This window comes from Leuresthes tenuis, unplaced genomic scaffold (genome assembly GCF_036924035.1).
Source record: "Leuresthes tenuis unplaced genomic scaffold, fLeuTen1.0.hap1 SCAF_12, whole genome shotgun sequence".
NCBI classification, from domain to species: Eukaryota; Metazoa; Chordata; class Actinopteri; order Atheriniformes; family Atherinopsidae; genus Leuresthes; species Leuresthes tenuis.
The window spans coordinates 27933196-27959763 of NW_027325366.1; the positions used below are offsets into that span (position 1 = coordinate 27933196).

Genomic DNA, 26568 nt, shown 5'->3' on the forward strand with positions numbered 1-26568 from the left:
ATAAACCAAAGCTGAAAAATTCAATAAACACAAGCAATATTGTAAAAAATTCCTCCACAATGATGTGAGAGACTGATAACATCATACTGAAAACAATTACTTCAAGTTATTGCTGCTAAAGGTGGTTCTACAAGCTGTTGAATTTTGGAGTGGCCTTAGTTTTTCACACACAACCCAGAGAAGCAGAAGTTTTGAGTCAAAAGTAAAACATAGACTGTGTAACTAAATGAACAATATGTTGATGTTTATTATCTCTGGCAGGTATTAGCTGTATTAAATACTCATACTGCTTTCCAGTTTTGTCAGAGCCGTTTTCAATTCACATTAAATCAACTTTATTCCAATCAACAAGTGTCAAATCCTTATCCGACTGTTCTGTCATTACTGAGGCAAATAGAATTTGAGACAAATATTATTTACATATGATACAAAAATATATTTCACAAAAAGAGTGATACATTTACAATAAGAAGCTCTATAAAATTACAAATATATTTCTGTTATAAAAAGCCTTTTTTAAATACTCTTCCATCTCAAGTTTTGGGTGAGGGAGTGAAGCCTGGCTTGTGTGGTGGGATGATTTACATGTCTGAAGACAAATGTTCCAGTGATTTTGTTGATGATGCACATCTTCAGTCCCGACAACTTTTCAGTTCATGTTACCATGGCTGCAAAGATAACTGTGACCCTTCCTGCAGTCTTTACAGCTCAGTAGCTGTGTGGTCTGGAGGCAGCAGAGCGCTGTGTGAGGGTGACTTTAGGAGCGCTGGCTGGACCTGATGTTGTGGCAGAGACACTTGGCAGTTGCTGTGCCATCCAGCTGCATCCTGTTGGGTGGCTGTTTTGTGTGCGGGGGCAGGTGCATTTTAACTGCTCATGGGGGGTCCAGACATCCACTCCCTCCTTCCGTCATGGCTACACTCCAAGATGGCTGTGAGCCCCTGTGTCACATGCCTAAGAAAAGACAGAGACGGACAGAGAGAGACATGATTAGAACAGGACTGCTGGCTCCTGGGTCGCCGGTTCTATTCTCAGAGCAGCAGACGTTTGGTTTTAAAGGCTGCTCATCAGAAACAGCGGTGGCCCCAATAAACACGCCATTCTCAGGGGCGAGCTGGAGAGCTGGCTGACTGCCTGACTGGCTGATTGAATATTCAGCTTTGCAGTGGAACGCCTGCAAGTTGTGAAAGATGCACATTCAGGACCAAAACACAAGACAGTGTAACTCCCAATTTTGTCTCATTCCATTCCTGACATTTACAGTTGAAATTTCAGTTCTGGTTTGCACCAGCACACATTCCTCGTAGTCGAGTGTGCAAGTTTAAACATAGAAGCCCCAAGTAAAGAAATCCAGGTACTGTTTATTAACCATGATGTTCTATAAACTACTTAACAACGCTCTGTTGCCTTCTAAAGTTAGTGTCAAGTTAAGTTACACTGATATAGCCCAAAAAATGACCCAGTGAAGGTAGCAGAGCTTACATTACAGTTAAGTGACAGGTGAAAATATATACGCAGCCTTTCTCCAGAGTAACCTAATAGGCTTCATGGTCCACATAACATGACTGAGTCACTTCATTATCTTGACACATGATTGTTTCTTGAAAAGCAAAGGGGAGTGACTCTTGCATCACTTTATGAGCAGTCGTTAGCATAGCTGACATGGGGAACAAACGCCGGCGTTAATCCCAAGGAGTGGGTGGTGCCAGCACACAGCCTAATTCATCAGCGAGTTCTGACAGCCAGGTCACATTAACACTTACTCTCTAATGTCCTGTCGAGGTCAGCGATGAAATCCTCCAGTTCTTTGGTGTCGCCCAGTTTAGCTGCAAGGAAGACAAAATAGAGATCCATGCGTCAGAATGAGAAAACAGGTGAAAAGGCTGAGGCTGCTGGTTTAGTTTTTTCTTTGTCTGACTTATAACTTTGATACATATCTCATCCAAACCTTCTGAATCGATGCGAAGTAAAGAAATATGTCTTTTCTCCACTTCAGCAGGCAGCACTTTTTCAGCCACTAACATAGTAATGTAACTAATAACTTTTTGAAGTCAGCAATCCTGCAACCTAATATGTTCCTTTAAAGATAACTTAACTAACAATGCCTGCCACCCATATAAGAAGGCTTTCCTACTCAGTGATGTTTATATACAACATGAGAAAAAAAGGACAGCAAAAATGACTGTAAAATGGTCAAAGCTGAAGAAATTCATTCATTCCACCGGCACCAGCGCAAAAGACAACCGTGAGTGTGTTGAGCTCACGTTTAGGTGACATCAGAGGAGGTGAGGAGGTGGTGGGGGAGAGTGTGGTGGGGGAGTTCAGCCTCTCATCACTGAAGCTGAAGCTGTTTCTGTTGAGCGACTCTGCACCTGTCAGAAAGAAAGAGAAGACAAAACAAATTAGTTTCAGTGAGCTTTTCCACTCCTGCAAAGCTGATCTGTGTCAGTGGAGCAGCTTCAACCGCTGCATTCTCTTCTAATGACAACCTTCCTATTCGGCCTGTCAGGCACATGCAACGCATGCACGTGGCAAGTATTTTTATTTTTTTTTTAGGTATGCAAACACATTATTAGACAAAGTTCACAAGTTTTTTTTTGTTCCCGTGACAGCTTCTCTGAATTTGAACTGTAACGCTGCATAATTTTCTCAGGCTGAGACAGCTCTAAATTCATTCAACTCTTCATCAGCTCTTCCACAAGATCATCAGTGCATTCACAGCATAGTAGCAGCGTATGCTCATGTTTTGGACGCTGGTTTTTGCCTCCTCTGTACTGCTCAACTGTCTGTACATGCATGATATGCCAGCCACCTTGATTCCATCAGACCATATTCCAGTTTGTCTGATAAGAAAATAAAGGCACAGAAAGAAAAACCTAATGATTACTATACAATAAAGTTTACCTTGCTCCATTCATTAACAGCTACTTTTGTCATTCACACTCTCTAACAGCCTTGAACCTTCTTGAGAGTGATATGTGTGACTGTGAAGTGAGTGTGACAGGCAGAAGACAGGGCTGCAGTTAGAACTCTATTTTGCTCCGCTCTGCAGAACTCCAGAGGAACTTAACAGTGTCTCAGATGTCAAGCACCCACTTATTCCCCTCTTTCTGACCTTCACCCCTCCCGGCACTAAGCTCTGAACACACAGCGTAAGATAGGAGGCACCACACAGAACAGGGAGTACCAGGGGAGGCACACACACATGGCTCAGCATCAGTATTTGACTTGAACTCTCAAGCTTCCTCTCATATCCATCTCTGTCACTCACTGTCTCCTCTCTTCTCTCCATCTATTGCTTCCTCCATGGCTCCCTTTCTTCCTCCCTCGCTGACACACACACACTCCAGGGGGCAGTTTTTGTTATTTATCTGCCCCTTCATCAGTCCTTCCATCCATCAGGCTACAAGACAATAGGTCATCCCTGTGTGGGACAGGCCTCGCTTCATTAGACTGCCATGGAGAGGACAGGGCTCGTGCAGGAATCTTATCCCTTGTCCAAATCAACAAGCTCATTAGTGCCATAGACACAGGTTCAGTTTTTTTTAATCACTGGTGTGATAATATGGAGTGGAAAACACTGTAGCAATAATCATCTCCTCACAAAACCACTGGAACTCCAGTTATTATGCAACTACATGACTGAGAAGAGAAAAAATACTTTCTGCTCTTAAGTGATTCTACAGAGAGTCATTCCAGAAATCTTAAGAGCATAAAACTCCTTTCGCGCCTTCCCTTGGAAGTCCCAACCCACTCACATGTGGGTGGGGAAACCATCTTTGCATATGCGGGCCTCAAGGATATTTTTCTCTGTGTGTCAGCATATCAAGCTGCCCCATTTGCCTGCCTGGGCACAACCCTCCGGCTAGAGGAGCAGACTTAGACTCAGTCCCTATGGTTCTCTCTGGGTGATCTAACACATTATGGTGATTTGCAAAGGTCCTGTGCCACAACTTATTTTCTCATATATTATAAGATAAGATAATGGGAATTGGCTGCGGACAAGTGGAAATTGAGAACATAGGACAAAAACAGAGTTTTCACAATTCTAACAAGCTTTTAAGTCAACATTTGGTTTGAGCTCCTTTATTCTTCAACACAGCCTGAACCCTCTTAGATAAACTTTCTTGTCATTTCTTTTAGTAGTCTTCAGGAATAGTTCTCCAGGTTTCTTGAAGGACATCCCAAAGCTCTTTTTTGGATGTTGGCTGCCTTTCGTTCTGTTCTCTGTCAAGATGATCCCACACTGTTTCAATAATGTTGAGGTCTGGGCTCTGGGGAGGATTCATCCCTCCATAAGACCTGTTGCCACTGATTTTCAGTCCACTTCTTGTGTCATTTGGCATAGCTCAGCCTTTTCTCCCTGTTTCCCTTCCTTAAGAATGGCTTCTTGACAGCCACCCTTCCATGGAGACCATTTCTGATGAGGCTTGGGCCAACAGTAGTTCTGTTGTTCTGTGCATCTCTCAGGTCCTGTGTCAGGTCTTTACTTGATCACTTTCAGATACTGTTCGTCTGATAGTTTTTTAGGTCTAACACTTTTGTCCTCCACTTGTCCAGTTCCTTCAAATACACAATTCCCATGATGCTGAGATATTCAAAAATTCAGCTAATAGCTCTTTGGCAGTCACTTTGTTGGTGTAAAAATACTATTTTACCTCTGTCAAATTGTGCTGTATTTTGTGTAATTGTGCGATTTTTGGTCGTTACAGGTCATAAAAAGTGATAAATCTAAGATACATTTGCATTGTTTTGGCCCAACACTGGTGAAAACCCAAAACACTTACTCTCCGAGTCGCTGATGCCGCTGTCGCTGACGCTGGCGCTGCTCCTCCTCTTCATGGTCTTCAGGTGTTCGTCGTACCTGAAGTGACGCTTCTCTACCGGCGACGTGAAGTCTTCGATTACCGCGTCGAACTCGCACAGCACTTCGCTCAGGTCCTCCTCCTTGATGAACTTCGCTGGAAGAGAAGGCGCGATGTCAGTTGTGAGCAAGACTGTGTCGAGCATAATACACTAAAAACAGTTTGGAGGAATCGCTTCTGCATCAGCAGACCAAGCAAGTGTTTTTGAGGTCAAATCAAATATATATAAAATAATAAAAACATTTTATAACTACCTTGGGTTTTCAGCTTCGGGGACTTCATGATTCCACTGGTGGGGTTAAAGATTATCCAGTTATCTTCTCAGAAGCTTGTTCAGAAAATGTGTTCCTTAGTGCACACTGCAGGTCTTGATCTGTTCCCTCCGGCCGAGGACCGCCGCTTTTTAACGAGCGCTGCTTGGTGGGGGCGGTGACAGCTGGAGGAGAGGGCAGTGTGCGTGTGTGCGCTGTGGCAGATAAAACTTAGCCCCCCCACCCCCGTCTCATCGACGCCTGCTTCATAAAAAGTGTGTTTGTAAACAAATCCCGTGTCGCTTGCCAGGCAGAGGAGTAATCCAGAGATATTTATAATCATGATTCAGCTGGTTTTCATACTTTATCACCAGGCAGATGATGACACAGAGCTGACTGACCAAAGTGACTGACGAGAAGCAGCTTCATCAGCTTGTGACCTCTGAGATATAGGTCATAAATGGAAAGTGTGCTCTTTATGGTCTTAAAACACTCATAGGTCATCCTGTTCTCAAATGCAGCACCTGTACATTTGATTAAAAAGCTCATTTCTACAACTGAACTCCCGTTTTTAACAACATTTGGAGTGCATGATTTTGACTACAGTGGGGTGTAAAATGACTGCTTCCGATACTTTAAATTATAGAACTGATTATCATATTTGGTTCTGTTAACATGGATCTCAATATATGGAAAGCACAATATTTGTTTTATCTGTCTACAGTAAAAGATACGTTTCATATAACTGAAAGGGAACATAAAACGGCAACAAAATAAAACAGGACATAAGTCTTCTTGTTTTCTTAACATGTGATCTCCAGGATCTCCAGATGCTCTTATCACATGGAAGGCTACCATAGAAGAGTTATCTCACTAACGGGAGGATATTTTGTCTAGACCCAAACATCAGCCAAAGTGAACTTACAGTGACATCTGCTGGTGGAATGTCACAGTTGCACGTGATCATAACATGGTTGAGTTGTAATGCTGCACAGCTACCCTCTTCTCTCCTCCATGTGCATTTTTGAAACTGTGACATACTTCAGTTGGAGGAGACTTTTCGAAAGTAATAAAAGACTGAGATGTGAGTGGAGCTCACTGACATAAAAAAGATGAGTCGTTAAGGAGTCAGAAACTGCTGAGGTTGAACTTAAAAAGAAGTGCGAGACCTTACAATGACAGAGACATTTTTTATATTTACTTATGCCTTACCAAAAACCATCTGCTGAGGATTGCGCGATACAGCAGAAACTGTCAAAAGTGTGGTGACATTTTCAAATGATGAAAGTGTTGACATACTTTTAAATTCTTCAATGGCTTTGTATTTAAATTATCGCTATTGTACGGTGATTATCAATCACACAGAGATGAGCAGCTGGCTTTGCTTTCAACTGTGCATGTACCAATACTTGTAGTTCCATGGTTGTTGAGGAAAGCCTTCCCCCAGTTAATTTCCTTTTGTGGATCAGTGGCAGGCAGTGGAGCCATGCTGAAACTTTAGCACTTCCAGTCCCCAGTTTAACATGATAAGCAAATGGGTAAACATAACATGTGTTTGCAGCTGCACGTGTCCGTTGACTCTTGGGACCTCTAGGTGGTGCCTGGCCTCAGCAGAGGTGCTAAAAGTGACACCTTCAAGACACTGTGAGAAGATCACAGTTTTCCCAGACTCATACTTGAGATACCAAGGCTCTCTCTTTGAATTCCATTCACGTCTGTCATAATACATCACTTAGCTTGACACTGAATAAAAAGGATGGAAATCATATTTATTAAAATATAAATTACATGATTACTACTTTCATATGTACATCAATACATTTTTTATCACACTTATGAACTCAGACATTTAAGTTATATCGGAAAAACAAATAGAACTAGTGGTTAAGATCCCTTATACAATCTTAAAACTTGAACTATGTCTGTATAAGAAAATACTTCACGCTACATTCATTCTAAAAAAAAAAGAAAATTTTTCATGTCCCACTTTATTGCAGCATTGCAGTTCTGACTAACAGAAAATATGAAGAGATGTGTTTAAGTAGCATCTGACCTGTGACCTCATATCTGTTTATGTAATGTGGCTGTATATGTGAGAGTGGATGTGCTTAAGCCTGGAGCAATACTGTAAATAGTTTCATGTGTGTTTATTAGCATGTCTGACCTGACCTGTCATCCTATAAAGCATTAATATGCATCACTCAAAGTCACAGCCCAGTAACTCTATTCTCATGGTGATTGAACCCATCCAGGCTTGGGGGATGATTCGAAAGAAGCGAGAGAAGATGGGAGGGTAGATATAGTTCTTCACATGGTCATTGTTGTTTGAGTTTCCCGAGAAGATCTGGATTTGATGAGAGATAGAGGAACAGTTTAGAATCTACTTCTGTGAAATAAAACTCCAGTGAAGTTGTTCAGAGAATGATAATGATTCCCATGTGATTTTGCTGTTGTTCACCTTGACAGGTTTGTCCTCATCATCTGTGTAGCGTGTCCAGTGTATCCCATTGTCACTGTAATGCAGAATGTAAGCGGTAACGTACAGCTCCTTCCCCATAGACTTGGCTCCCTGCGTTACGATGCCTGTGACCTTCTTGATCTGGGGCAGCTCCACTTGAAGCCACTGGTTCATGTTATCATACTGCAGAAAACAAGGCACAGACATGCAGTTAATACACCTCACCTTAACTTTTTGATCCTTTGAGCAGGCAATTCACATATATTCAATGGATTTTAACGGCTGTGGGTGTGTGTAGGCTGTCTCTTGTCAATTTTTTGTGATGCAAAATATCTCATGTCAAATTTTGTATTTCTACCTGAAGTTACTCTTAATTTGACTGCACCATTTGGTAACTATGATGACTACCTTGGCCCTCCATGCATTGATGGTGCCTTTTTGGTTGAGGCGAGCGAGTGAGGGTTTCCAGGATCCACCAAACCAGCTGGAGCCTATGGAGCTGGCTGTGATTTGGTTGTCCTTAATCATTCCACTCTCCATCCCCAGAGGCACCGAGCAGCCTGAGGTAAGAGATTAGAAATGTTTGCAGGAACTAAGCATGTCATAACACTGTAAATGCCACAGCAAAACCTGTAGTTAGAGTTTCAACAAATTAAATATGTGTGATCTGGGTCCCATTAGGAAAGGTGCTGAATCTGAAGAAGCTTTTAATGAGAGTTTTTCAGAGTTTCGACCAAAAGTTCACTTAATTTTGGATTCTGTAATGAATTCTTATTTCAGCTGGACAGTGACTTAAGACAGTTAAGACAGTTAATATCGTCTTGATGATGCCTTGATGATTAATATCAAGTGTATTAATGAGAGCTGCATTCCTCTTCTGCACCTGTGCATGCTGATTAGCTGTAGAATATGTACAAAAGCAGAACTTCCTCTAAGTGGAATGCAGCCCACATTAATACAATCTGTGCTTGTCTAACTATTTAAAGTCAAAATATCTGCTATTAAAAAGCTGTATGGCCTGATATTTATTACAGTCCAGACAGTTTTTCCACATATTGATATTGTGTGTGTTGATATCGCAGTTGTGTGAAATATTTTTATATATTGAGCAGCGCTAATTCTTAAAACTTTTAAAGAAACTAAAAAGATCCCTTCAGACTGTAGATGTTAGTACTTCCACTATGATCTACAGTCTCAGATCAGCCAAATTTCTTTGGTCAAAAGACTTTGAGAGTCCAAATTGAAAGTTGTGTGTTAAGATGACTGATAGCGGCTGGTTCAGAGAGGAGGCTTGAGGCAGAGTGTCAGTACAGACCAACCGGGTTTTTATTCACCAACAGACAACCAAATGACAGGAACCCGTGCATTACCACCCTCTGCAGGGCATGCAGCCCAGGATCGTAGCAGCCAAACCAGCTCCTGATCTTAACTGCCTTTTAGAGCCTCCCACTAATTCATCCCCAGGCTCTACCATCTAAAAAGAACAGTCCATTTGTTACAGAGTGAAATTGGTGTGGCTCGTTTTATTTGTGCCTTTGAATATAACTGCTGTGAAACTATTAGAAAAGGAAGGTTTATGTATTCATGCTTCACTGCTGTGTTCTCATGTTTGCTGCTCTGTCTATTCAGCAGCCTGTCAGCATTAAAAAACAGAAGAAACAATCTAGTACTGCTTTGACTTGTCTTACCATCAAGCTCACAGCCATAGAACTCCATTCGAACTGTTGCTGCCTTGTGCCAGGTGATGGGGTGGAGCCTAATGAACCGTCCAATTAAAGGAGGAAAGAAAGTATTTTTCTTTGTCTCATAGGCCTCCTGGTTTCCAGGGAATACCTAATTAAAGAGGGGCAGACACACACACAGAGGGATAAGGCTGTGATGTCACACTTGTTTAATTTACAGAAGGGTTGTCAAATTTTCCCAACCTTCCAGGAGTCCCTGCTGTCGCCTTTGTAGAAGATCCACTTTCGACGGTCATTGCTGTATGAGATTGAGTACTTTTCCACAAAATGGGACTGGAACATCTGCTTGGCTCCCTGAGTGGCCACCTGGCTGATCACAACTGGCCGCTGGAAGTCTACCTGTACAGAAATCCACAGGAGGCAGATCAAGACCTGATCCCAATTCTTCCCCTTGGCCCTTCCACTTGACTCTAACCCTCTACATTACAGAGACAAGGGGTCCCTTTTCCTCTAGGGATCCAGGAGAAGTGGTCATCTAGCCACTCAAGTGGCTGCCAACACCCCTAATGAAGGTCTCAATGGCCACTATTCTTTGATCCAAACTAAACAAGGAGCACCTTTTCCTTGCAAAACAGAGGTGTAGGGCTAAGTGGTAGGGCCAATAAGGAAATTGGGATTGGGGATACATAATCTATATAAATCTACATATAAAGTAAGAGAACATACTTTATACTATCAAACACCTGCACCTCATACCTGAATCCAGCTGTAGTTACTCTCTGTGCTCCATGCATTGTATGTACCCTGATTGTTCAGTCTGGCAAGTCGGGGCTCCCAGTATCCTTCAAAGATGGAATGACTGTCACTAATTTTGTGAATTCATTATTTAACTGCAATAAATTCACCAGTCATAGTAAATGCAAAGATATTTATAGCGAAAAACAAATGAATACAGATTGGAGGCTGTAATGTTACCTCTAGTGCTGTTTGCTGTGATTTGGTCATCTGTCACACTGCCCAACTGAAGACCCAGTGGACGGAAGCAATCTTGGGTCATTGAGATGATATTTAAATGTTAGAGCACAACACATCAGGACAATAAGAAAATCAAAATGTAAAGGATTGTAAGGTGTTCTTTAACTTTACGCACCATTATCTAGAACCAGAAAGAGGGTCTGCATGCCCCTCTGTTGGTTTAAACCTACTTCTGTTTCCAGCTGCCACAGGCCAGGTTTGGATGGATACATCTCCAGAGTTGCAAAGCCCCCTGCAAAAAAAACCAAAACAGATTAATCGAGAACATAGTTTCTCTGCTCTGATGATGACATCAAATATAATCTGAACAGGAGCTATGCTCTGCATGTTTCTTACCAGGCAGCAGGGGATACACAGCCTGTCTGTAGCCTTTGGTCTTCTTGTGAATGAATGTCTGTCCGTGAAAGTTAACACTGTGAAAGTCTGTAGGGGAACCCATGTTTATCAGATGCCAGCACACAAGCTGGTTGGTGTACATCCTCAGGCCCTTTAGGCTGTGTATGATTCCATTGATAGCTATAGAAGCAACAGAGAAAAATATATTTTATTCATATAATTTTTTGTCAGATGTAAGTTTTTTTAAAATACAGATGATCAGGAGGTACGGCTTAACCTGCTGGGTCATGTTTCAATACAATGTTCATCAATGTTGAATGTAAATATGTTAAATCTACATGCTACACGATTTTTGGATATAATCTGTAAAATAATTGTTAAAGACTTGTCATATTTTACAGTGGAACTTGAGACTCTGATCGTTGTTGATATCCATATTTCGGTTTCGGCTCTTCCTTTGCATCAGTTCAAGATGTTTACTGTAGTACCAGCTCTTTGACTCATCAAAGATCATGAAAAGCAGCATAAACTCCCTCATGTCTGGTAACTTTTTGTCCAGGGTCCCCTCTCGACACACCAGCAAAGGCCCAATCAAGCCAGAGTGGATATCCCTCTCCTACAGACAAAGGACAGAGCATTCAGAAGGTTTTACATAATTTTCTATAAAAAGAACATTGCAATTTTTTTTTTGTCAAATCAAGTAAGGATTATTTAAGATTCCTTTGTGCATCTTTTTAATCTGATTCTAGGTTTGCATAAAAATTGTTTACTTGTCTAAAAGTAATTGCACTGTTTAACTATCATGTATTTACTTTCTGTTTTTGTGAATGTAAATTCCTGCAATGGCTGACATTCAACATGTACATTCATTTAATTCTCCACACATCTCTTTGCACACTACTCACAGGATTGACACCCGAGTAGTAGGCCCAGGTCCGACAGTGAGACTCTCCTTTAGCTGGGCCAACCATAGAATTGACTTTCCATAAATATGTGTAGGTGGTATTGGGTTGAACCTCGTTGTCATATTTAAACCAATACTTGGAGTCATCTTCGTAGGATAAACCCTCAAACTGCTTCGTATAGGAAGCCCCATTAGGGTGTATAGAGTACGGACGGTTGGCATTGTTCCTGAACACCACCTAAGAGAAAAAAGACAATCAGTCCGTGTTTGGGTATTGATGATTTCTGAGGCAACTAGGCGAGAGATTTTGGAACATACTTGTTTATTTAATTGCAGAATTAATGGAGGACATCTATCATCTATCATATTCGTAAAAATAAAGTATTAGGATTGATCAAGTATTTTTTCATTTAATTTTTATTTCATTTTATACTTGTAGGAGTGAAAATTAATTAATTAATTTATATATTTTGCTCCCTTTGGCCAGAGAGGGACCCATTTGGTCCTGCTGGTTTTTGTACTAAACTGCTGTTTGAACACAGGAGTCGCATAAGTCTACTTAATTAACTCTCAACAACACAGTAAAGGCATAATTCACATCACACTGTGGATGTGAATGCTGTAATTTATATATAATGCACAGACATGCAGAAATTTGGATGAATATTTTTGTTGCTCTAGAACAGGGATGTCAAACTCCGTTCCTTGAGGGCCGCTGTCACGCAGGTTTTAGATGTGTCCCTGCTCCAACACACCTGATTGAGATTAAGTGGATCCCTTCAAAAAGATTGCTCAATTCTGCTAAAATCAGCTAATGAGGCATCGATCTGAATCAGGGTTACACTACTTGTAACCCCACCTCTGTCAAGTGTGAATGCTTGTAAATGTTTTTTTTAAATGCTTAGATATCTCTCACCTCCAGATTTGTATTTAGTTTAGTTTTGGTAATTTAGTTTCCTGCAAAAGGCTTCAAGTTCTGTGAGATTCTTGAGCCATTTGTGTCGCAAACACCTACCTGGAAACACTTTGCTATCTTCCCACAGCTTGGGCAGTATTCAGGAATCAATCATTTTAACATTCAGAGTGACAGGTAGCTGCTTTGTGGAGCCTATGACTTCTAGCTGGTGGGGCAAGGTTTGAGGAGTGAGACTTTCTAAGGTTATGCATCACCTAATTGTGAACAAGCAAAGTAAAAAGCTAATCATGGCCTAAGAACTCCCTCCTGAGCTGTCACTCCCTCCTGAGCTGTCACCTTATCGTGGTGGGGGAGTTTGCGTGCCCCAATGAGTCTGGGAGCTATGTTGCCCGGGGCTTTAAGCCCCTGGTAGGGTCACCCAAGGCAAACAGATCCTAGATGAGGGACCAGACAAAGAACAGCTCAAAAGACCCCTTATGATGAACAAAAAATTTGGACCTCGTGATCCCTTGCCCGGATATGGGACACCGGGGCCTCCCCCCGGAGCCAGGCCCGGGGGTGGGGCCCGGCAGCGGGCGCCTGGTGGCCGGGTCTGTGCCCATGGGGCTCGGTCGGGCATAGCCCGAAATGATGACGTGGGTCCCCCTTCCGATGGGCTCACCACCCGTGGGAGGGGCCAAGGGGGTCGGGTGCGATGTGAGCTGGGTAGCGGCCGAAGGCAGAGGCCTTGGCGGTCTGATCCTCGGCTACTGAAGCTAGCTCTTGGGACGTGGAATGTCACCTCTCTGTTGGGGAAGGAGCCGGAGCTGGTGCGCGAGGCTGAGCGGTTCCGGCTAGATATAGTCGGACTCACCTCGACGCACTGCTTGGGCTCTGGAACCAGTCCTCTTGAGAGGGGTTGGACTCTCTTCCACTCTGGAGTTGCCCGTGGTGAGAGGCGCAGAGCAGGTGTGGGCATACTTATTGGCCCCCGGCTGTGTGCCAGTACATTGGGGTTTACCCCAGTGAACGAGAGGGTAGCCTCCCTCCGCCTTCGGGTGGGGGGACGAGTCCTGACTGTTGTTTGTGCCTATGCGCCAAACAGCAGTTCAGAGTACCCACCCTTTTTGGAGTCTCTGGGGGAGGCACTGGAGAATGCTCCTACCGGAGACTCCCTCGTTCTGCTGGGGGACTTCAATGCTCACGTGGGCAATGACAGTGAGACCTGGAGGGGTGTGATTGGGAGGAACGGCCCCCCCGATCTGAACCAGAGTGGTGTTATGTTGTTGGACTTCTGTGCTGGTCATGGACTGTCCATAACGAACACCATGTTCAGACATAAGGGTGTCCATATGTGCACTTGGCACCAGGACACCCTTGGCCGCAGTTCGATGATCGACTTTGTGGTTGTATCATCGGACTTGCGGCCGTATGTCCTGGACACTCGGGTGAAGAGAGGGGCGGAGCTGTCAACTGATCACCACCTGGTGGTGAGTTGGCTCCGCTGGTGGGGGAGGATGCCGATCAGACCTGGCAGGCCCAAACGTATTGTGAGGGTCTGCTGGGAGCGTTTGTCAGAATCCCCCGTCAGGAGGAGCTTTAACTCCCACCTCCGGCAGAGCTTCAACCATATCCCGGGGGAGGTGGGGGACATTGAGTCCGAATGGGCCATGTTCCGTGACTCCATTGCCGAGGCAGCTGATCGGAGTTGTGGCCGTAAGGTGGTCGGTGCCTGTCGTGGCGGCAACCCTCGAACCTGCTGGTGGACACCAGTGGTGAGGGAAGCCGTCAAGCTGAAGAAGGAGTCCTATCGGGCCTTTTTGGCCAGTGGGACCCTGGAAGCAGCTGATAGGTACCGACAGGCCAGACGGGCTGCGGCTTCGGCGGTTGCTGAGGCAAAAACTCGGGCCTGGGAGGAGTTCGGTGAGACCATGGAGAACGATTTCCGGACGGCCTCGAAGAGATTCTGGTCCACCATCCGGCGTCTCAGGGGGGGGAAGCGGCTCACAGTCAACACTGTTTACAGTGGGGACGGGGCTTTGCTGACCTCAACTAGGGATGTTGTGAGTCGGTGGGGGGAGTACTTCGAGGAACTCCTCAATCCTACCAACACGTGCTCGGAAGAGGCAGAGTCGGAGAGCTCGGAGACGGGGCCTCCCATTTCTGGGGCTGAGGTTGCCGAGGTGGTCAAAAAGCTCCTCGGTGGCAAGGCCCCGGGGGTGGATGAGGTCCGTCCTGAGTTTCTCAAGACTCTGGATGTTGTAGGGCTGTCTTGGCTGACACGCCTCTGCAGCATCGCGTGGACATCGGGGACAGTGCCTCTGGACTGGCAGATTGGGGTGGTGGTCCCCCTCTTTAAAAAGGGGGACCGGAGGGTGTGTTCCAACTATAGGGGTATCACACTCCTCAGCCTCCCTGGTAAGGTCTATTCGGGGGTATTGGAGAGGAGGATCCGTCGGATAATCGAGCCTCGGATTCAGGAGATGCAGTGTGGCTTTCGTCCTGGCCGTGGAACAGTGGACCAGCTCTATACCCTCGGCAGGATCCTGGAGGGTGCATGGGAGTTCGCCCAACCAGTCTACATGTGTTTTGTGGACTTGGAGAAAGCGTTCGACCGTGTCCCTCGTGGAGTCCTGTGGGGGGTGCTCCGGGAATATGGAGTGCCGGACCCCTTGATAGGGTCCGTTCGGTCTCTGTATGACCGGTGCCAGAGTTTGGTCCGCATTGCCGGCAGTAAGTCGGATACGTTTCCGGTGAGAGTTGGACTCCGTCAGGGCTGCCCTTTGTCACCGATTCTGTTCCTAACTTTTATGGACAGAATTTCTAGGCGCAGCCAGGGCGTTGAGGGTGTCCGATTTGGCGACCTCAGAATCGGGTCTCTGCTTTTTGCAGATGATGTGGTTCTGTTAGCGTCGTCAGGCCGTGACCTTCAGCTCTCACTGGAGCGATTCGCAGCCGAGTGTGAAGGGGCTGGGATGAGAATCAGCACCTCCAAATCCGAGACTATGGTTCTCAGCCGGAAAAGGGTGGAATGCTCTCTCCGGGTCGGGAATGAGATCCTTCCCCAAGTGGAGGAGTTCAAGTATCTCGGGGTCTTGTTCACGAGTGAGGGACGAATGGAGCGGGAGATTGACGGGCGGATCGGTGCGGCGTCTGCAGTGTTGCGGGCTCTGCACCGACCCGTCGTTGTGAAGAGGGAGCTGAGCCAGAAGGCGAAGCTCTCTACTTACTGGTCAATCTACGTTCCCATCCTCACCTATGGTCACGAGTTGTGGGTAGTGACCGAAAGAACAAGATCGCGAATACAAGCGGCCGAAATGGGTTTCCTCCGCAGGGTGTCTGGGCTCTCCCTTAGAGATAGGGTGAGAAGCTCAGTCATCCGGGAGGGGCTCGGAGTAGAACCGCTGCTCCTCCGCATTGAGAGGAGTCAGATGAGGTGGCTCGGGCATCTGGTTAGGATGCCCCCTGGGCGCCTCCCTGGGGAGGTGTTCCGGGCACGTCCCACTGGGAGGAGACCCCGGGGAAGACCCAGGACACGCTGGAGAGACTATGTCTTTCGGCTGGCCTGGGAACGCCTCGGGGTCCCCCCGGAAGAGCTGGAGGAAGTGGCCGGGGACAGAGACGTCTGGGTTTCTCTGCTCAAGCTGCTGCCCCCGCGACCCGACCCCCGGATAAGCGGCAGATGATGGATGGATGGATGGATGGCCTAAGAAAGTGGTAAAATCCTGGGATGCCCAAATTTTGCATTTTGCAACTATTTAAATATTCTTTAACGATGGTGGAGACAGCGGTTTAAGAGTTAAAGTGCTGGTCCATCAATTGATAAACCAATGAGTTGACTTTGCCCCTGAGATCCATGGGTAAGAGAAGACCTGCATATATAGACAATGTAATGCTGTATTAATCTATATAAATACATATTTAATTCAATGCCTTTTGGAGATCAAATGATCTTCTTATCCAAGTATTAATTTTGTTAAGTATTAAATCTTTCTTCACCACTACATAATAGAATAAGAAATAAAGCTGTCACACATGAAAACTAGGGCAACTAGCAAATGCCAGCAATCTTACCATGATGCTTTGTCCGACCTCCGCCTTGATGACAGGCCCCAGGATACCTAGATGCTCATTCATCTCTCCACGGATGTCACGAGTGCTGAAACTACCATCCAGGTAACCTTGGAAAACTACCTTGGTGAATTTAGTTTCTCGACTGTGAACTTGGGACTTTTCTTGCCTCCTGTGTCAACAACCAAAACTCACTTTAGCTATAGATGTCTTCTTGCAGTACAGTTTTTTGGGGATTGAAAGTAGTCACATTTTCTTTTGTTATATAAGCTTTACATATGTTTTTATTTTTTAGCTTACCTCTGCCCATAGCCACCATAGTCCCATTCCACCTCCTCCGCAGCAATGAAATAAGTCTTTACATTTGGGCCTGATAACTTCAAGTAGTATTTTGTGGTCTCATCTAGGTTGAGATTATTGATATTTTCAAGACTACTGTAGGGGTCTTTGTACATCACATACTCATATTCATCAGCAGTCAAATCTTGTTCATTCACTTCCAGATGATCTGGTTCATCTCCAGGTACATACAGCTGGTAGTCACTGAAATCGGGTCGGGGCACACCAATGACCACGGGTATGTCAATTAGCTCGTTCTCATCAGAGACAGGCTGTGGTGCCAAGGGCCGTGACCCACGAGGGGTCATCTCTGGATTGAATCCACGAGGGGAAAAAGGTACACCACTCCTGGCCTGTGGCTTGTATTCCATTCTCTTCCTTGTTTTCAAACCTTGGCCTTTCTTGGGTCTTTGGCGAAGAGTCACCTTTTTGGATTTTTTTGGATGCGGTGTTGTTTGAGGAGTATCCTTCTCAAAGTATTTCTTCATGTGGTCAGGAATCTCCTTGGACACCATGTAGTGAGTTCCATCATAAGTCCAGTTATAACCTTGTGGGTTGAAGGATGAGGTTTTAATAACCTCTGTATTATTTTCTTTAAGGTAGATAAAGACTTCCTCACTGCTCTCTGAAGGACCATCAGGGGGGGACAGGTTAGAAGAAACTAGAATCTTGCTGAAAACACTTTCCACTGAAGATGTGTTGTTCAGCATGCCGAGAACAGCTGTAACAATTTCCCCAGAGTCTGAGTTACTCCTACCTGTTAAATTTGATCTGTTTACATCCACTGTGACAGCTAGTGGCTGCCCATTTTTGAGTGAAACATGTGTTGCATTTTCAAGACTAGAATTGGCTGAAAGAGTCACAACTTCAGAGGAATTCATTTGAATTCCATACTCTGGCTGTGTAGTTGCAATTAAAGAGTTATTTTCATTGCTGTCTGTGGTCTCAACCACCAATTCAAAGATGGTCAGGTTGTGTCTGTCTGTACTGCTGATGTTTACCTCCTCAACATCAAGGTCTGGCACAGACAATTTATGACTGGTTCCAAATGTTGACATGTCAGCATGCTGCATTGTGTTATTATTATCCTCTGTTGTTCTGTTTTGCAACAGACCAGAATTAGATATATTACTGTTTGTGGTATTGTTTAGAGTGTCATTGCTGGGTTTGGACTGAGGCACCTCATAAGAGATCACATCTCCTCTAACGAGTTGCTCCTCAGAGTCCTCAGACGTGATTATATCCACAGATATATGGCCACCACCTGGTGCGGTTACATTTTCTGAGATGGAGTTTGAATTTTCTGGCAATGTTACAGTAAAATTAGTGGGTTTTTGTAATTGTATGGTGAGTTTGGTAGCATCTTGTAATTCTTCAGTTAGATTGACTGTGTGTAATTCCATGGTTAGATTGGCGTTTCCCTGTAAAGCTGTGGTAAAATTGGTGGTGTCTGCAGATGCATTTCCAACTACTGATGATGCTGTAGAATTGATGTCTGCTGTGCTCAATGTGCCATAAATAGTAACATTATCTGGACTTGATACAACTACAGAAACATTACCATCTGTAGTTGAACAGTCATTCTTTAATAATACATTTTGTCCACTGAAAAGTGTTGTATTCATTGTTTGATGTGTTATGTTTAATGCATCTGACTTTGAAGAGAAGTTGGTTTTATGCTTTGTTTCTATTAAATCTAGGCTGAGTGTCACATCCTCGCTGGGTACATCAATAGCATCATAATCGAGAAAAGACAAGTCCAGTTTCTCCACATCTGAAATAGTGGATTCATTTTTCAGAGACCTGAGACCTAACTCTGCTGCAAACATGTCTGTGTAACTATCACTCTCCCTTGGTGTTTCCAGTACTTTTTCTGGCCTCTCCTCTTCCTTTTTGATATCATCCAAGGTGGGAGGTTTCCACAAAGTAAATTCTTTGGTTGCTGCTGCTGCGTCGTTGTCATACTCATATTGGTAGTCACGGTAGCACTCAACATCTCGAAACCTAACACGCATTCCTTTTGTTGTCTCATGGGAATTGAGGGAAGCCAAAAGCCAGACACCTAGTCCAAGACAAGACATAATAAAATTGTTCATGAGGGACCCAATAAATTGACTATCTGGATACAACAATTCCAAACGATCACTCACCAATGTTGTCCATGGTTATAGAGATAGTCTCTCCAGTCATGGGGTAGAGAGTTAGAAAGTCCTCTGTTCTTTCATTCAGCTCAAACGGATGGCCATAGAAAGTAACGGTCTGAATGTAGTTTTGTGCTCCAACGCTGGACACATGCCACGTTGCCACTTCACCATTACAGAAGCCCAAGAGTGGCCCACTCTCAAATGAATAACCATTAATTGCTGAAAGGATATTAACATGAGTATTATACCTCTGAGGTAATACAGGTGAAGGCTTTGATATATGAATAATAATGCATCTTATATTTTATAAGCTTCCATTGCTGTGGCCTTTTCCATCTTTATTTGATTTGGAATTTCATTCGATTGGCACTGAAAAAGTCACAGTTAGTCCATCAGTTGAAACTCTCCTGAAGGTGGCAGCTTCCTAATGATTGGTCAGCCTCCAGAAGCACCCAGTGCTTGTGAGCACTGACATCACCCATTTAAAAGCAAACTAAAACCTTCCGAGTGGCATAATTTCTCATTCTTGATTGGAAACGGCAGCTTCTCAAATCTGTTCAATCTGTTCTCCCTGCGTATGGAGATGTATTCATCTCTGGGTACACTGGGTACTCCCAGCATTCTAAAGTGGCCATAGAAGTGAGTGTGTGGTTGTTTGTCCTGTTTGTCTCTGTGTGAATTCACAATCCTGAATTGGATTAAGTAGATATAGAAAATGAATGGATGGAGGCTAAATCTATCTCTATCTAATTACCTCAATGACAAAATATGCTTCTAAATCAGAAAGCTTTCTAACAAGCCTCTGTTATAAAATAACTTGCGGTTCTTTTGTAGAGTACTAGTTTGCGCTGCCTGTAGAAAGTAAATGTTCTAACCAGTACAAACTATGTTCAGGTAATAAACTGTGTCACAAAAAAACCGTGTTGCAAAAACTCAAGAAAGCCTCTTGGTTATCTTTTCCCACAAAACGCGGGGGTAAAGGGCTTCTTGGACAAACCACTGTGTAGTGCATCTGCGCCTAGGAGCCATACTGTAACACCTGTACTACAATCCAAGAAGACAAGTGGGGAATTTGTTCACATATTTAACAAGAGGTCTGCTTGACTGTGACAAGTTCAACTGTGACTAACTAACTTTGGCCGGTCTGAGAGTTGAAAAATAAAAAAGATCTTTACATTTTGTACGTGTCTTACTACATCAGTATTTGAACCCTTGCACATCTTTTCTATGAACAACTAGCATTGTAACAATATTTACGTGTTAAAAGAAAATAAGGAAATATACAACAGCTTCATTGTATTTAGCATCGGGCTGTTTATGGCTAAACTTACTGTGCATGACATTGGACTTGTAAAATTCCGGGTCAGCTTTGTTGACTTTGGATCGATCAGAATACTGGCGAATGTTATCATTCAGGTACCAGCTCTTGTTCTCATCGAACACAGCAAACATGGCATGCTGTTCCTTGTCTGCTCTCAGCTGTAGAAACAAACACATCCCATAATTAATTCTACTTGTCTTATTGTACTTATTTTACAGGGCAGTCATCAAACATAGGGCATCTTTCTTTAAAGGACCAAATCCAACAGTTAAAGAGATGAAACACTGTGTATGCACATAGCCTTGCATTGAAGCTGAAGTGCCTTAAATGGCAATACTGCAAATAACCACAAAGGGCAGATTCCAAAACATGGACATTCAGCCATTGGCTTGTGAAACTTTTTGTCTCTTTTCTTTTCCTTTTGGAGCCTGAGGTGACCATATTTGGATAAGAATATTTTTTTCTATAATAGAGTTGACCAACTTCTCTTTTAGTACACTGCTTTTCTGAATTTTAAACATCTATTCAGAAATATAGACAATGTTGAATCTAAAGTTTCATCATTGACATGTAAAACTTTTACAGGGCATAATTTCTAGACTTTTATTTACCTGCACATTCCTGACATTGAGGGACTGACTCTTGCAGATTAGGATTGGCCCTATCAGTCCTGAAGCAATGTCATGTGGTGTGTCCACTGCACTGTGGTACATTCGTGTAAGACATCGGGAATCTCCATCCAAAGGCTCATCCTCCTCGAGCACTTTCCACACATAGGTGTGTGTCTCACCTGGCCGAACACCATGAGACTGGCCTCCTAGCAAACCCATTAAAAAGAATGCCATCATTCTTTTCCCCATCAGATAAGAGTAACCCAGTACATTTCTAATCAATTTGTTTCAAAGTGACAAGACATCAGTACCTCCTTCTGGGTAGTTGACTCCTTCCTGTGACTTGTCTATTGTTAGTCCATGAGGGTAGATACTGTAGGGCCTGGAGGCCATGTTCTTAAAAACAATCTGTAAAAGAGGAGGAGGATGAGTAAGGACACACTGTCTGTAATCAGTGTGAAATGATTGTACAAAACATACATTACACTTTAGTGTTGCGTTATCACTCTGTTTATGGTACTAAAATACTACAAAATATTGGGTTAAAAGGCAGGCTCTCAGATTTTTTTTTGACTATTTGAGTCTCTGTTGCAGATGAGTATGAAATTGTGGCCATTTTTTCAGTTTCAGAATATACTTTTATATGGTCTCACCTCGATGATATCTCTGACTTGTGCTCTGATCACTGGGCCCAGGATTCCCAGCTCATTTTTCCTCTGCTTGGCCTCCAACTTTTCAGTGAATGACTCATTTTTATAGAGAGTGTACACTGCCTTCTTGTACTTCCTACCTATACGTGTCGATGACTGTCTCAGGTACTGGTGCTGGAAGTCCCTATACAAGAAGAGAAATATCTAATCAACTTTAAGACACCAGTCATTTACAATGCTATAGTGAGAAATGACAACTCAGCAGCGTTTTAAATCAATCATAAACAGAACGGTTATATTTAGCTCTCTTTGACAATGTTAGGAAATATATGAAGGATGTTGCTTACTCATCCACATGTTCCGGCGTGTTGGGTGAATAGTCCCAGACAATTTCCTCTGCAGCAATGTAATATGTCCACTTTGTGCTTTCTCGTTTTTGTTGAATTGTCATAATCCGCTGGGGTTTCTCAAAGTCTTCACACTCCTTCACATCCACAAAACCATGCAGGCCAGCTGCAGTAGCAGCAATGTTTTCAGTTTAGCTATGAGAAAAACAAAATGTCTTGGATTTGTTTATCTCAGAGTGCAGTGAAACACCTACCTTCCATGTGCTTGATGGTATGTGAGGAGAGCAGCCAGCGACCTGTGTGGAGAGCCACCATGCTGGCAGTGGCAGAGGTCCCACTGATCAGCCCCACCGATGACACTTTGTGGCCGTTCTGCGTCAGCACCTGTCCATTCATGTGAACTGAGAATACCTCGGGCCCTGAGCTCATACCCACCAGATGTAGGCTCATAGAGGCATAAGCACACATACTGACATCTGGAAGGAAAATAGGAAACTTTGTGGACTTTGTTTTGTTTAGTTAGAATAGCAGCTGGATGTTTTACTGATTGTATATCACGTGTCATGTGGTGTACCAGTCAGCATCTGTACATACATGCAGTGGCAGAGGAAGTATTCACATAATATATTTAGAAAATGTCCTGTTTTTTAAAGTAATAGTACAAATTAATTTTAGCATCCAAGCTGTGACACTGCAGGTACCCAGTTGCTTTTTCTCCACTTCTTCTTTTTTACTTTTCTACAGCAAGGGTTTCTGCAAGAAAAGTATTAGACTACAAAAACAGACTAACCAGGTAGAGATCCCTTTCTGTATCCGTTGATGGTATATTTTACATGGTTGTCTGGGTCATAATCATTTGGAGTATACATGCTTTCATTCTCATCAAAAACTCCAAAGAGAAACACGTGCTCATGGACGCCAACCTGCTTCCCCGACTCATCCAGACTGCCTGAAAGCAGAAAGAAAAATGGAGCAGAGTTAAAATCAATCATCTGCAGCATTTAGTCTTCCCTTTGGGTAAGAAAACGCCAAAACATTGACAAAATTGACTGCTTACCAGGTTTGCAAATGAGCAAAGTACCAATGAGACCAGAGTTGTAGTCCTGCACCACATTTTGATGGGAGATGTAGGTATAGGTGAGACAGGTGGGGTCATCTGGCTGTGGAGAAACTTCTGGCGTCACCTCCCAGTAGTAAACATGTTCACTGTTAGGGCGCACTATATCATCCTCTTTTTCTTTTAGGGATGTGTTGTCAAAGTAGTTGGCTCCTGTGAAAAAAATCAGCTAGTTTGATTGGGGACTATATCTGCCTGCATTACAGATCAGAAAATTATTGGAAATAGCGTTTCATGATAGTCAGATGAATTGGATTCCACTTCTGTGCAAAGGTCTGAGAAGATGACTGACTAACTCTAAATCTAAGTACTGAAATTCCTTAAAATCATTCAAACATAATGAGTACTTCCCTGCAAGCTGTTCTTTAACTTCTTGTTTCCTCTGTGATTAGCTTTTTGATGAAGTGAAAATCAACAAGCACTTAGCCTTAATTTCCTAAATCCACAGTTCCATTAAATGGTTTTCTGTGCTGTGTGCAAGGACTCAGACAATGATTTCCAAAGGCTTAGCAATACTTCCTGTTGGACTTCAGAACTGTCTGCTTTGGTAATCTGCCTGTTCTAGTTAATATTTTAGAAGAAGACAAACAACATTGTTTGTTGTATTGGCCAATGTTGTGTAATTATTGCAAAGATCTGTAACATCTGTCCAAATAATCTGCTGCTTGGATAACAGGCGCTCACCCTCTGACTGTTTTCCGTAGGACACACCATGTGGATGGATGCTGTACGCTCCGCTCGCCATGTTTCTGAAGGTGACAACAATCGTGTCTCCCACCTCAGCCCTCAGCGTGGGTCCGAGCAGACCTCAAGAAAATGACAGGCCACAGTTTATTTATTTTGACTCAACAACAGTTCTGTACTATTCTGTGTCATTACATGAGAAAACTCAGAATGACGCAGTCTTTTTGAGTGGCTATGTTGATTTGACAGCTGTAACTTACAAATACGTATAATTTATCTATTAACCTATGTATCATCATAAACAAATATGGAATAATAATGTTGTACAAAATGTTTAGGCTTTATAGACAAGTTTTATATTTCTCTCTTACAGTTTTGTTCTCTGAGAAAATTAATATGTAACTTATTAATTACATTTATTAAACTTATTAACTATTTCTTCCCTGGAAAGAAATGTGTACTTTGGAACAAAAATTTGTGAAAAATAAAAAGTATAGCGAGAGGGACCTGGTGAAATGTGAGCATTTTTACTAGTCAAGAGACATTGTTACAACTTATTATAAATGTTACCAGTCTTTCCAGGCAAATCCACAGAAGTCACATGTTCTTAAACACTATTGACATGCACTGTGGTGCATGAGGATTTATCTACCGATAACATTAACCCATTAAAACCTAAGGCTGTTGAGCTAGGATAGTAATATAAGTTTGTATCATCATATCCAAATGTTAAATTAAGTACAAGTGCAAATCAAATCTAAGTGTCAGTAAGATCAAATTTATTAAATAAAATCACATAAAGAAGTTTGAATCTCTGTGATGGACTGGCGACCTGTCCAGGGTGTACCCTGCCTCTCACCCAATGACCGCTGGGATAGGCTCCAGTGACCCGACCGACGGATTAAGTGGGTATAGAAAATGGATGGATGGAAGTTTGAATCAAATTATTAATTACAAAACAAATCTTCATATCCAAATCAATTCGACAAAACTTGTACATTTCATTTAATTCTTGTAAATGTTATTCATACTTTTTTGACACATATATCTGATTTGTATTTACTTTAGCACATTAAAATATAGTGATATGGTGATATGAGTGATATAACACATGCACATTGCAAAACTTACACCTTTATCAATGTTTACAGAGATACTATTCGGTCATTGGTCTAGGAAACATCATGACATGTGCAGCTTCTCCATCTGATTGTAACGGATTAAAGGAAGCATAAATCTGACGTGCTCCTCAAATTTAACAAACGAAAATGTCTTTTCTCCTTGCCCCATCATAGACTGAAAACTGAATACACTTCTACCAGATGTCACTGAAAGACGTTACGACATACAGTAAATGTTTCTATCTGCCTGGGAGATGACTTTGGAGACAGAGTACTGTAAGTGTTCTTCATAATTAAAGCCAGACAGACAGAGGGCTCATGTAAACCTCAAGTAACATTTACCTAACCAGGATGGATGAGTCTTAGCTTGTTTGAAGTCTTTGTCATACTCCCGAAAGACCACTTTCTTATAGGTGGGAATAGACCTGAGGAATGGTGGAAAAATACAAAACATTAATCAGCGTGCAAATTACGAAAGGACAGAGATATCCTACATACAGCTGTACTTGATACATTTCCTTATACACAGAAACATATATTGTAAATAATGTAATCTAAATGAGTGTTTGTGTCACAGTAACACTGATAACAACATAGATGAGGAACAGGGTGCTGAAAAAAAAAAAAACAAGGACAAGCTGGACTGATTTCAGTACAAACTGGTTAACAACAGAGTGCCAGATATCTTAGGCAAACTTGGATGGACATGATGAAAATAAAAAAACAAAAAAAGATAATTGTATGACAATAAAAACAATAAAGCTGCAAAATATTGCAGATCTATTCTTGCTATTTAGAATCATAGTTTTTCTCGAAGTATCCCACCTGTCTGAGTTATTGCCAGAGTAGTTCCAGTTTATTTCCACAGCGGCAATGTAGTAGTGTCTCTCCTTCAGTTGGTTTTGGTCCGCTTTAACATACAGGACCTTCAGAAGAAGCAGGACAAGCAGGAGACAGTGAGCTCCAGTCCAGGGACAGAGCCTCATGTCTGTGATCGATCTTCCAGATGGAGCCGGTGTGTGCTGCAAGTCTGTGAAACTGTGAACTGACAGGGAGGTCTGCTCTGTGTTTTATCTGTCACTGACACACTCACAGACACACACGCACCTCTAAACATTATGTCCCAGGGCAATGAACTGTGTCCCTGCGCATGTTTTTTTCTCTTGTAATTGAAACCGTATGTCTAGCTGTGAGTCATCACTAAGGGTGTGTTGATTTCCATCCTATCTGAAAAGCAAAGTTGGATGAGTGTTGAAAATTTTACCGCAAATTTCTCTGACCTCAGAATGTACCAGTAATTCCCCCCCAAACACGCCTCAATTCAAGAATAGGACATTATTCTATACTCTGTGTGTAAATGTTGGAGGCAGACACCCTTTGTTTATTTGCATATATGCAACAGATCTATCTAATAAAGGTAAATCATTTCTCAAATTATTTGTGAGCACCAAATCAACTAAATCTTGCCTTCATGTATCAAACTTTGGTTTCTTAAGCCACATTCCAACTAGACTGCTCAAACATTTATAATCTTATTCATATATAATTCTTATTCTTATTCATTCAATATATTCATATTAGACTAATGAAATTGTCTTTTAAAGTTTCTGAATATTTACTTTGACAGCTTGCTTTTGATCTAGATAGTTTAGCCATTTATAAACCATAGACTGGTTGTGTTACCAACTGCACTGTGAATTAATGTATTGAAGCATTCTGATTACTAGCACCCAGAAC

General features: G+C 42.8%; 2 protein-coding genes across 2 annotated transcripts; both read right to left on the reverse strand.

Annotated features, from left to right (window-relative positions):
- Window positions 1-223: 223 nt before the first annotated feature.
- rgcc (regulator of cell cycle) lies at window positions 224-5251 on the reverse strand. The gene is made up of 5 exons (XM_072397364.1): window positions 5120-5251; window positions 4788-4961; window positions 2265-2372; window positions 1764-1826; window positions 224-954 (listed from the first exon to the last, which is right to left on the reverse strand). The coding sequence occupies exons 1-5, from the start codon at window positions 5145-5147 to the stop codon at window positions 947-949; spliced, it is 381 nt and encodes a 126-aa protein (XP_072253465.1). The 5' UTR covers window positions 5148-5251; the 3' UTR covers window positions 224-946.
- A 1613-nt stretch (window positions 5252-6864) lies between these two features.
- Window positions 6865-25915, reverse strand: f5 (coagulation factor V). Its single transcript, XM_072397365.1, has 25 exons — window positions 25657-25915; window positions 25174-25256; window positions 23711-23833; window positions 22967-23179; window positions 22700-22858; window positions 22164-22385; window positions 21910-22075; window positions 21566-21746; window positions 21224-21320; window positions 20913-21118; window positions 20312-20459; window positions 18987-19199; window positions 16798-18898; window positions 16501-16669; window positions 11533-11769; window positions 11027-11243; window positions 10628-10807; window positions 10407-10523; window positions 10232-10303; window positions 10013-10098; window positions 9500-9655; window positions 9263-9407; window positions 7983-8134; window positions 7575-7757; window positions 6865-7460 (listed from the first exon to the last, which is right to left on the reverse strand). Exons 1-25 carry the CDS (start codon window positions 25815-25817, stop codon window positions 7314-7316), a joined length of 5934 nt encoding a protein of 1977 aa, XP_072253466.1. The 5' UTR covers window positions 25818-25915; the 3' UTR covers window positions 6865-7313.
- Window positions 25916-26568: the final 653 nt, after the last annotated feature.